Raw genomic sequence first — 11,770 nt, 5'->3', positions numbered from 1 at the left:
ACGTTAAAATGTAAAATGGTCAAGGGTTAGGTAAGGGTTATGTTAGGGTAAGAGTTTAGGGTAGGGATGTGGAGGTCCCGGTTTGGTGTGGTTCCACTTGGTCTGGAGTTGTGGGGCCGGTTGGACGTACTGCCAAATTCTCTAAAACGACATTGGATGTGGCTTATGGTAGAGAAATCAACATTAAATTCTCTGGCAACAGCTCTGGTGGACATTCCTGCAGTCAGCATGACAATTGCACACTCCCTCTAAACTTGAGACATCTGTTGCATTGTGTTGTGTGACAAAACTGCACATTTTAGAGTGACCTTTTATTGTCCCCAGCACAAGGTGCACCTGTGTAATGATCATGCTGTTTAATCAGCTTCTCGATATGCCACACCTGTCAGGTGGATTGATTATCTTGGCAAAGGATAAATGCTCACTAACAGGGATATAAACAAATTTGTTCACTAAATTTGAGAGTAACACGTTTTTTTTGCGTTTGACAAATTTCTGTGAACTTTTATTTCTGTTAATGAAAAATGGGACTAACACTTTACATGTTTAGTTTGTTTTTTTGTTCAGTATCCTTTTTAGTATCCCGGATTTACGTTTACTATGTTACGTCTGGTGTATGAGACTAGGCTGGGATAGCACTAACCATTCTGTGAGCTATGCGGTGCTGCAAAGCGCACGGTGCGTAGATCAGCAAAGCGCAGAATCTTCGCGGTGGATAGAGGCAAACGGTGTAATGGAAGATGCTTTAGCCTAGATGAATCTAACGGGCATTTCGTGGACAGCTGTGTGTCAGTAAACATTGACACTTTGAAGCGAGCGGTGCAGTGGATGATATTCTGATGGGTTGTGGAGGAAGCCGGTCCGACACAATAATCGAACCGAGATATCATGAAAGCTGGACCCGAGAAACCGAGTCAACATGGCTCACCAATACAGACGCCGAGGCTGCTCTTTCTACTATCAACAGTAAGAAGTGTCGTGATTGTGGAAAATATTCTGGATTTAAAGCTGAAAAATACGCAGGTTGGGTTGGGTAGCTGCTATCTTGTAGCTTGTCTATTATACTGCTGTAAAAACCTGCTGTAGTTTACCAATACTTTTTTTTTATTGAGGCAGTGAGTGAATCATATATCCGTTTATTGTCATGGTGAACAGCGGCAATTTGGTGTAAATATATTGGATAAAAACGGGTCAATAATAAGTAATACTGTATGCAGAATAATCTTCACACCAGTGCGGTGAGATGGCACATATGAACTGTGTGGTTAACATTGTTTCAATCCACATCTGTTACAAAGGGTCAGTCTCTCAATGCCCCATTCTGTTGTACACTACAGTCAAACTACACAAGGTAATAATCTCACTAGTATTGCCACCTTGTAATTGATATGTAATCCCCTACTTCTCTGTGAAGAAGTACATGTTACAACCTTAATTTAAAATGGATTAAATATATTATTTTTCTCACCCATCTACACACAATACCCCATAATGACAAAATGAAAACATGTTTTTAGAAATTGTTGCAAATTTATTGAAATACAGAAATATCTCATTTACATAAGTATTCACACCCCGAAATCAATACTTTGTAGAATCACCTTTGGCAGTGATTACAGCTGTGAGTCTTTCTGGGTAAATCTCTAAGATCTTTCCACACCTGGATTGTGCAACATTTGCCCATTTTATTATTGTCTAAATTCTTCGAGCTCTGTCAAATTGGTTGATGATCATTGCTAGACAACCATTTCAGGTCTTTCCATAGATTTTCAAGTCGATTTAAGTCAAAACTGTAACTCAGCCACTCAGGATCATTCACTGTCGTCTTGGTAAGCAACTCCAGTGTAGATTTAGCCTTGGGTTTTAGGTTGTTGTCCTGCTGAAAGGTGGATTCTTCCTCTTCTTCAGGTAAAGGGCTGGAGGGTATTCAGAAGGAGAAGAGGATGATGGTGACCACAGGGACCCAGTGTGGGAAGCAGACCCTCACCAGCTCTGGACCCAACCACTGGCGGTCCTGCCACGATATAGGCCTCACTGTATGTCCATACCAAATGGGTAGTCTCCTGACAATCAGATGATGATTGTCATAATCAATGAAACCAGTCTCTTGACAATGTCCTGACAATCAGTATAAAACAGGAGTGGTGGGATTATCATATATAACTTGTTGTTTTGTCTACTCAGTACTTATATAAACCATAGACTAGTAGCCTATATAACATGGGTAGTTTAATGAATCAGTGTAATTCAAGATGACAGTGTGGGCCTATATACTAAACTATACTACTGTACAGGGTCTGTAATACTAAACTGAAGCCTCCATGTCTCTGACTGTTCGGGTGAAATCTTCTCTTGTCCTTTTACAGCAAGCGAAAAAGGAGTCCAGAAGGAGAGCATCGAAGGAGGTTCCTGCTCCGTCTAAAGCGGTCCAGTCTGTCTGTGGTAGTGGGGATACCGTCCCACTCAGTCAGGCCGGTGATGAAAGGTGAACACAGCCAGAGGAGGCTGGAGAACGATGTTCTACTGTCTGGTTGAGCTGGAATAGGCTTGGAGGGTTGAGCTGGAATAGGCCTGGAGGTTTACAGACAAGTCCTGATTCCTGGTGACAAATGTTGCTTGTGTCCCAAATGGCACCCGATTCCCTATGTAGTTCCCTATGTAGTGCCCTATGTAGTGCCCTATGTGGTGCCCTATGTGGTGCCCTATGTAGTGCCCTATGTAGTGCCCTATGTAGTACCCTATGTGGTGCCCTATGTGAAGCCCTATGTGGTGCCCTATGTGGTGCCCTATGTAGTTCCCTATGTAGTGCCCTATGTAGGGAATAGAGTGCATTTGGGATGTACTCTTTATCTTCACCCCAGGGTAAGGCAGTTGGGTAAGGCAGACATACCCTAGTTTAACGCCAACAATTTAAAATAGGCTACTAAAATCATTCCAATCCCCAGTAAAAGGCAAATGCAGTTTAGTGGGTATTGGGAATGCCTTTAGGACCCATGCGGAGGCCAGGGAGAGGGAGGGAAGGCTGTTTGTATGGCTGGCTAGCTGGCTGGCTGGCTGTATGGCTGTATGGCTGGCTGGCTGGCTGTATGGCTGGCTGGCTGGCTGGCTGGCTGGCTGGCTTTATGAAGAGCGCACCCAGCTGCAGGGAACTTTTTCTCAAAACAGTGCAGAGTGAAGATGTCTTTGGCTAGGTAACTGATTGACTTGACATGAAACTAGACTAGAGTTTTAATCCCTGTGCTGAGCTAGTGTGTAGCAGCTAATTACTGAATGACGTGTTTTGTAGAATGTTAAGTCCCCTATTGACTGAGGAGAATGGAGCTACAGCAGCCAAGGTGGTAATGGATGGAGTCAATTTAGCTTGTTTTTGCTGTTCTCCAATTTGCTTTTTAGAAATAAAGTAAATGAGCTTCAATTTGGTTTAGCTGAAATGACCCCCTGCTTCACCCCCTGCTTCACCCCTGCTTCACCCCTGCTTCACCCTCCCTCCCTTACACAGAGAGATCGATGACACATGTGGAGGAGGTGCAGATGGTTCTGGAATGGATGAAGCTGTCTGTCAATGGATGAACTGCAGATGGATGGGTGAACTGGGTGAATGGCTGAACTGCAGATGGATGGGTGAACTGCAGATGGATGGGTGAACTGGGTGAACTGCAGATGGATGGGTGAACTGGGTGAACTGCAGATGGATGGGTGAACTGGGTGAACTGCAGATGGATGGGTGAACTGGGTGAACTGCAGATGGATGGGTGAACTGCAGATGGATGGGTGAACTGCAGATGGATGGGTGAACTGCAGATGGATGGGTGAACTGCAGATGGATGGGTGAACTGGGTGAATGGGTGAAACAGAGTGGGTGAGTGGGAAGCCAATGAATGATTGAATGATGTGTATATATAGGTAGTTAAAAACACGTGTGTGGTCCTGTGATTCTCAGTCGGTAGAGCTTGGCACCTTGCAACACCAAGGGTTGTGGGTATGATTCCCGATGACAATCATATAGAAAATGTTTACACGCTAGCTGCATTTAGTAACGCTAGTATTTACACACTAGTGTTGCTGGGAATTGGCTTGCAAAAAAACGGAATAGTCCGCCGGAAGCCAGAAGTTCAATTAAATTAAATTTCAACTTACTCTGTCGATTGTCTGTATGTTCTGTCCTAATGCAGGGAGGAATTTGAGAAAACACATCTAATAGCATATAAATTACTTTCCAAACCTGGGTCTGTTGTGGACCCACTTCCTCTCCGCTTACCTCATGTCAAAATAAAAGTCCTGCACGTGTGCCTTACCTGCACAAAGAAGCAAGAACTTGTGGGCGACTTTTATTTTGACATGAGGTAAGCGGAGAGAAAGTGACCTCTCTGAGGAACTGCACGGGTCCACAACAGACCCACGTTTGAAAAGTCTGTTTAGTTAGATGAGGGGGGAGGAGTTACATAGATAGAAGAGATGAGGGGAGGAGTTACATAGATAGAAGAGATGAGGTACGTTCCATGAGATGTTTCTCTCTCATTCTCCCCTGCATAAGGACCACGCCTACAGACAATCCACAGAGTAAAGTTGAAATTGAATTTTGTTACTGACAAACGACTTCCGGCGGATTATTCTAATACCCAGCAACACTAGCGTGTAAATACTAGCGTGTAAAAGCAGCTAGATACACACGCGTGACTCACTTTGGATAGAAGCGCCTGCTAAACGGCATGTTATAGTTCGACCAGAAGTGCTGTCGCCCGACGACTACAGGGGGCTTTACAACTAAATATAAATATCCCGCATGTGCCTATACAATAATATTGTCTTATTCTTCTGGGCTCGTATTCATAAAGTGTGTCAGAGTAGGAGGGCTGTTCTCGGATCAGGTCTCCCCTTTCAATATAGTCGTACTTATTATAATCTAAAAACTTATCCTAGATCACCAATACTACTTTGAGACACCCTGATTCGTTGTTGAGTTTAGTTCTTGTGAATATGATAAATTGTTCTGTAATGGGGTTTTAGAGGTTTTAATCAAGCTGCTCTGTAATGGGGTTTTAATCAAGCTGCTCTGTAATGGGGTTTTAATCAAGCTGCTCTGTAATGGGGTTTTAATCAAGCTGCTCTGTAATGGGGTTTTAATCAAGCTGCTCTGTAATGGGGTTTTAATCAAGCTGCTCTGTAATGGGGTTTTAGAGGTTTTAATCAAGCTGCTCTGTAATGGGGGTTTAGAGTGGTTTTAATCAAGCTGCTCTGTAATGGGGTTTTAATCAAGCTGCTCTGTAATGGGGTTTTAGAGGTTTTAATCAAGCTGCTCTGTAATGGGGTTTTAGAGTGGTTTTAATCAAGCTGCTCTGTAATGGGGTTTTAGAGTGGTTTTAATCTAGCTGTTCTGTAATGGGGTTTTAGAGTGGTTTTAATCTAGCTGCTCTGTAATGGGGTTTTAGAGGTTTTAATCAAGCTGTTCTGTAATGGGGTTTTAGAGTGGTTTTAATCAAGCTGCTCTGTAATGGGGTTTTAATCAAGCTGCTCTGTAATGGGGTTTTAGAGGTTTTAATCAAGCTGCTCTGTAATGGGGTTTTAGAGTGGTTTTAATCTAGCTGTTCTGTAATGGGGGTTTAGAGTGGTTTTAATCAAGCTGCTCTGTAATGGGGTTTTAATCAAGCTGCTCTGTAATGGGGTTTTAGAGGTTTTAATCAAGCTGCTCTGTAATGGGGTTTTAGAGTGGTTTTAATCAAGCTGCTCTGTAATGGGGTTTTAATCAAGCTGCTCTGTAATGGGGTTTTAGAGTGGTTTTAATCAAGCTGCTCTGTAATGGGGTTTTAATCAAGCTGCTCTGTAATGGGGTTTTAATCAAGCTGCTCTGTAATGGGGTTTTAATCAAGCTGCTCTGTAATGGGGTTTTAGAGGTTTTAATCAAGCTGCTCTGTAATGGGGTTTTAGAGTGGTTTTAATCAAGCTGCTCTGTAATGGGGTTTTAGAGTGGCTTTAATCAAGCTGCTCTGTAATGGGGTTTTAATCAAGCTGCTCTGTAATGGGGTTTTAGAGTGGTTTTAATCAAGCTGCTCTGTAATGGGGGTTTAATCAAGCTGCTCTGTAATGTGGTTTTAATCAAGCTGCTCTGTAATGGGGTTTTAGAGTGGTTTTAATCAAGCTGCTCTGTAATGGGGGTTTAATCAAGCTGCTCTGTAATGGGGTTTTAGAGGTTTTAATCAAGCTGCTCTGTAATGGGGTTTTAATCAAGCTGCTCTGTAATGGGGTTTTAATCAAGCTGCTCTGTAATGGGGTTTTAATCAAGCTGCTCTGTAATGGGTTTTTAGAGTGGTTTTAATCAGTGGACAAAGTCCTCTACCATTCTACTATCTCAGGACAAGCTCCTGAAGTAAATGTATGACATGTTTTTATGCATTTAATTTGAAGTTTTTGCCACCTGTGTTTTACAGTATGTGTGTTCTGCATGTGTCTGAACCATCTGAGCCTCATAAAGTGGTTTCATCTGACCAAGCAATCTTTGTTGACGACTGATTGGTTTTTTGGCCTCTTTTCCTACAAAAACAAAGGGGCTCATCCAATCCTAGGCTTATCTTTCTTTCCTTCCTCCCTTCCTTGAAGTAATAATCACTAATTAGAATTTCTAAAGGGCTGGAGAGGTGAAAGGTCATCTGGTGGGTCCCTTGCGTACACCTTTGGTAGGGATTTAGGGGAAAAAAACAACAACATACAAAACAAAAAATAATCGTCAATCAAGTTTAGTCGCAGCCCTCCGCAGATCCAGAGACCTGAGAGGACGTCACCATGGCAGCCAGAGGACTTCACTGTTCCAGCAATGGACAGCGATGTCTCCATGGCAGCCAGAGGACGTCACTGCTCCAGCAATGGACAGCGATGTCTCCATGGCAGCCAGAGGACATCACTGCTCCAGCAATGGACAGCGATGTCTCCATGGCAGCCAGAGGACGTCACTGCTCCAGCAATGGACAGCGATGTCTCCATGGCAGCCAGAGCACGTCACTGCTCCAGCAATGGACAGCGATGTCTCCATGGCAGCCAGAGCACTTCACTGGTCCAGCAATGGACAGCGATGTCTCCATGGCAGCCAGAGGACGTCACTGCTCCAGCAATGGACAGCGATGTCTCCATGGCAGCCAGAGGACGTCACTGCTCCAGCAATGGACAGCGATGTCTCCATGGCAGCCAGAGCACGTCACTGTTCCAGCAATGGACAGCGATGTCTCCATGGCAGCCAGAGCACTTCACTGGTCCAGCAATGGACAGCGATGTCTCCATGGCAGCCAGAGCACTTCACTGGTCCAGCAATGGACAGCGATGTCTCCATGGCAGCCAAGGCACTTTCACTGCTTCAGCATAAGAGACATGTTGAACAGCTCTAATCCTACAATCTCTGCTCCTTTAACCCTTACTGGCCATTCAGGGAACTCAGGTACAAACGCATTCCCATCATCACAGTGGAGACATTTAACGTCTTCTTCTTTCTCAAAAGAATCACTCATGTCCATCTCTCTGCAAACATTCATCACATGTCCAAACGCTTTGCAATTGGACCACTGCAGCACCATTGGGGACCAATGCCCTCATAGGGAACCTCATATATCCTATCTATGTGTAGGGGGCCCTTGCATACACCTGTCCAATCAGTGATTACTTAAAGGAAGGGAGAAATTGTATTTATTTAACTACGCAAGTCAGTTAAGAACAAATTCTTATTTTACAATGACAGCCTACACCGGCCAAACCTAGACGACGCTGGACCAATTGTGCGCCGCCCTATGGGACGCCTAATCACAGCTGGATGTGATACAGCCTATATTCGAACCAGGTACTGTAGTGACGCCTCTTGCACTGAGATGCAGTGCCTTAGACGGCTGCGACTCTCGGGACTCCAAGGAAGACAGAGTGTACTTTGAAAGAATTGGAATGGGGCCTGTGATGTCAACACGACAGGAGTGCTTGATGTGAATGGACCATGATGGTTGGATAACAGTACCGTCACCTGTCCAGTAGATGGTGGAGAGACCCTTTATGCTTGAGAGGGTTTAGTGATTGACCATCTTTCTATGGTAGCTCATATGGCCACAACTAAATCAACCTTTCTATTAGTATGATTGTTCCTTAAAGACAGGGAGGAAAAGGCAATCCTTTAGGTCATAAATATCTTTAATTAAACGTCTGACTTCTAGTGGAACTCATGGTGCATCCTAAATGGCACCACATTCCCTATATAGTGCACTAGGGCCCACAGGACTCTGATAAAAAGTAGTGTACTACATAGGAAACAATAGGGTGCCCCAGGGTGTCACAGTAATGGGTAATGGCTTGTCCATGATGAAGGGTTGGTTGAACCAGTTGATGCAGTGACAGATACAGGCTGGTAAACATGTCTCCTCTTTTGAATAAAGTGTCTAAACACATTGAACCCACTGGGCATACATTTGTAGAATCAACGTTGTTTCCACGTCACCAGTGGGTATTCTCACAGTATGTACACTACATGGCCAAAAGTACGTGGACACACCTTCACATTTGTGGATTCGGCGATTTCAGCCACACCCGTTGCTGACAGGTGTATAAAATCGAGCACACAGCCATGCAATCTCCAGAGACAAACATTGGCAGTAGAATGGCCTGTACTGAAGAGCTCAGTGACTTTCAAGGTGGCACAGACATAGGATGCCACCTTTCCAGCATTGTCAGTTTGTTACATTTCTGTCCTGCTAGATCTGCCCCGGTCAACTGTAAGTGCTGTTATTGTGAAGTGGAAACCTCTAGGACCAACAACAGCTCAGCTGCGAAGTGGTAGGACACACAAGCTCACAGAATGGGACCGCCGAGTGGTAGGCCACACAAGCTCACAGAACGTGGTCGCCAAGTGCTGAAGCGCGTAGTGCGTAAAAATTTGTCTGTCCTCGGTTGCAACACTCACTACCGAGTTCCAAACTGCCTCTGGAAGCAACGTCAGCACAATAACTGTTAGTCAGGAGCTTCATGAAATGGGTTTCCATGGACGAGCAGACGCACACAAGCCTAAGATGACAATGCACAATTCCAAGCGTCGGCTGGAGTGGTGTAAAGCTCGCCGCCATTGGACTCTGGAGCAGTGGAAACGCATTCTCTGGAGTGATGAATCACACTTCACCATCTGGCAGTCCGGCGGACTAATCTGGGTTTGGCGGATGCCAGGAGAACACTACATGCCCAAAGGCATAGTGCCAACTGTAAAGTTTGGTGGATGAGGAATAATGGACTGGGGATGTTATTCATGGTTCGTGCTAGTGTAACAGTATAACTTTAGACCGTCCCCTTGCCCCGACACGGGCGCGAACCAGGGACCCTCTGCACACATCAACAACTGACACCCACGAAGCGTCGTTACCCATCGCTCCACAAAAGCCGCGGCCCTTGCAGAGCAAGGGGAACCACTACTTCTAGGTTTCAGAGCAAGTGACGTAACTGATTGAAACGCTACTAGCGCGTACCCGCTAACTAGCTAGCCATTTCACATCCGTTACACTAGGCCCCTTTATTCCAGTGAAGGGGAATCTTAACGCTACAGCATACAATGACATTTAGACAATTCTGTGCTTCCAACTTTGTGGCAACAGTTTGGGGAAGGCCCTTTCCTGTTTCAGCATGACAATGCCCCCGTGCACAAAGCGAGGTACATACAGAAATGGTTTGTCAAGATCAGTGTGGAAGAACTTGACTGGCTTGCACAGAGCCCTGACCTCAACCCCATCGAACACCTTTGGGATGAATTGGAAAGCCGACTGCGAGCCAGGCCTAATCGCCCAACGACATCAGTGCCCGACCTCACGAATGCTCTTGTGACTGAATGGAAGCAAGTTCCCGCAGCAATGTTCCAACATCTAGTGGAAAGCCTTCCCAGAAGAGTGGAGGTTGTTATTGCATCAAAGGGGGGACCAACTCCATATTAATGCCCATGATTTTGGAATGAGATGTTCGATGAGCAGGTGTCCACATACTGTTGGCCATGTAGTGCATTTCCTCTGTTTTTAGGTCAATAATGTCAACCATGGATCTATCTGACGAAAAGCTCCTACCACTGAACATCAATGAATACGTGTGTGGACAACTATAATGAATGATACGTGGACAACTACAAATACCTCGGTGTCTGGTTAGACTGTAAACTCTCCTTCCAGACTCACATTAAGCATCTCCAATCTAAAATTAAATCTAGAATTGGCTTCCTATTTCGCAAACAAAGCCTCCTTCACTCATGCTGCCAAACATACCCTCGTAAAACTGACTAACTACCGATCCTTGACTTCGGCGATGTCATTTACAAAATAGCCTCCAACACTCTACTCAGCAAATTGGATGCAGTCTATCACAGTGACATCCGTTTTGTCACCAAAGCCCCATATACTACCCAGCACTGCGACCTGTATGCTATCGTTGGCTGGCCCTCGCTTCATATTTGTCGCCAAACCCACTGGCTCCAGGTCATCTATAAGTCTTTGCTAGGTAAAGACCCGCCTTATCTCAGCTCACTGGTCACCATAGCAGCACCCACCCGTAGCACGCGCTCCAGCAGGTATATTTCACTGGTCACCCCCAAAGCCAATTCCTCCTTTGGTCGCCTTTCCTTCCAGTTCTCTGCTGCCAATGACTGGAACAAACTGCAAAAATCACTGAAGCTGGAGACTCATATCTCCCTCACTAGCTTTAAGCACCAGCTGTCAGAGCAGCTTACAGATCATTGCACTTGTACATAGCCCATCCGTAAATAGCCCACCCAACTACCTCATCCACATATTGTTTTTTTTGCTCCTTTGCAACCCAGTATCTCTACTTGCACATTCATCTTCTGCACATCTACCATTCCAGTGTTTCATTGCTAAATTGTAATTATTTGGCCACTATGGCCTATTTATTGCCTTACATCCCTAATCTTACTTCATTTGCACACACTGTATATAGACTTTTCTATTGTGTTATTGACTGTACGTTTGTTTATTCCATGTGTAACTCTGTGTTGTTGTATGTGTCGCACTGCTTTGCTTTATCTTGGCCAGGTCGCAGTTGTAAATGAGAACTTGTTCTCAACTGGCCTACCTGGTTAACTAAAGGTGAAATAAATGAATTAATAAAAAATACACTACCTTTGTCTGTCTGGATAAAACAGATATTTATAGATATGGATAAACTAGATAGTTACCATAAGAACCAATCAGAATAGATATGGATAAACCAGGTAGTTACCATAAGAACCAATCAGAATAGATATGGATAAACCAGGTAGTTACCATAAGAACCAATCAGAATAGATATGGATAAACCAGATAGTTACCATAAGAACCAATCAGAATAGATATGGATAAACCAGATAGTTACCATAAGAACCAATCAGAATAGATATGGATAAACCAGATAGTTACCATAAGAACCAATCAGAATAGATATGGATAAACCAGGTAGTTACCATAAGAACCAATCAGAATAGATATGGATAAACCAGGTTGTTATAGATAAACCAGGTAGTTACCATAAGAACCAATCAGAATAGATATGGATAAACCAGATAGTTACCATAAGAACCAATCAGAATAGATATGGATAAACCAGGTTGTTACCATAAGAACCAATCAGAATAGATATGGATAAACCAGATAGTTACCATAAGAACCAATCAGAATAGATATGGATAAACCAGGTTGTTATAGATAAACCAGATAGTTACCATAAGAACCAATCAGAATAGATATGGATAAACCAGGTTGTTACCATAAGAACCAATCAGGATAGA

General features: G+C 44.0%; 1 protein-coding gene across 2 annotated transcripts; it reads left to right on the top strand.

The window, feature by feature from the left end:
* The first annotated feature begins 638 nt into the window (after positions 1–638).
* On the top strand, positions 639–6,490 carry LOC139555357 (brain and acute leukemia cytoplasmic protein). 2 transcript variants are annotated; one of them, XM_071369081.1, is made up of 3 exons: positions 639–1,023; positions 1,909–2,036; positions 2,367–6,490. In XM_071369081.1, the coding sequence occupies exons 1-3, from the start codon at positions 840–842 to the stop codon at positions 2,487–2,489; spliced, it is 435 nt and encodes a 144-aa protein (XP_071225182.1). In that variant the 5' UTR covers positions 639–839; the 3' UTR covers positions 2,490–6,490. The 2 variants fall into 2 exon arrangements, with proteins under 2 accessions (XP_071225182.1, XP_071225183.1); XM_071369082.1 differs by having other exon boundaries at positions 645–966.
* The last annotated feature ends 5,280 nt before the right edge of the window (positions 6,491–11,770 follow it).

This window comes from Salvelinus alpinus, chromosome 26, assembly GCF_045679555.1.
Source record: "Salvelinus alpinus chromosome 26, SLU_Salpinus.1, whole genome shotgun sequence".
Lineage (NCBI taxonomy): Eukaryota > Metazoa > Chordata > Actinopteri > Salmoniformes > Salmonidae > Salvelinus > Salvelinus alpinus.
Note: the sequence above shows the minus strand (reverse complement) of the source record. Positions and strands in the feature narration are given on the sequence as shown.

Bases quoted from the DNA above. Each gene is read 5' to 3' on its own strand.
- LOC139555357 (XM_071369081.1), top strand. From the start codon at position 840: ATGGGTTGTGGAGGAAGCCGGTCCGACACAATAATCGAACCGAGATAT. The intron at 1,024-1,908 runs GTTGGGTTGGGT...CCTCTTCTTCAG, and splicing joins TAAAGCTGAAAAATACGCAG to GTAAAGGGCTGGAGGGTATT. The intron at 2,037-2,366 runs GTATGTCCATAC...GTCCTTTTACAG, and splicing joins GCCACGATATAGGCCTCACT to CAAGCGAAAAAGGAGTCCAG.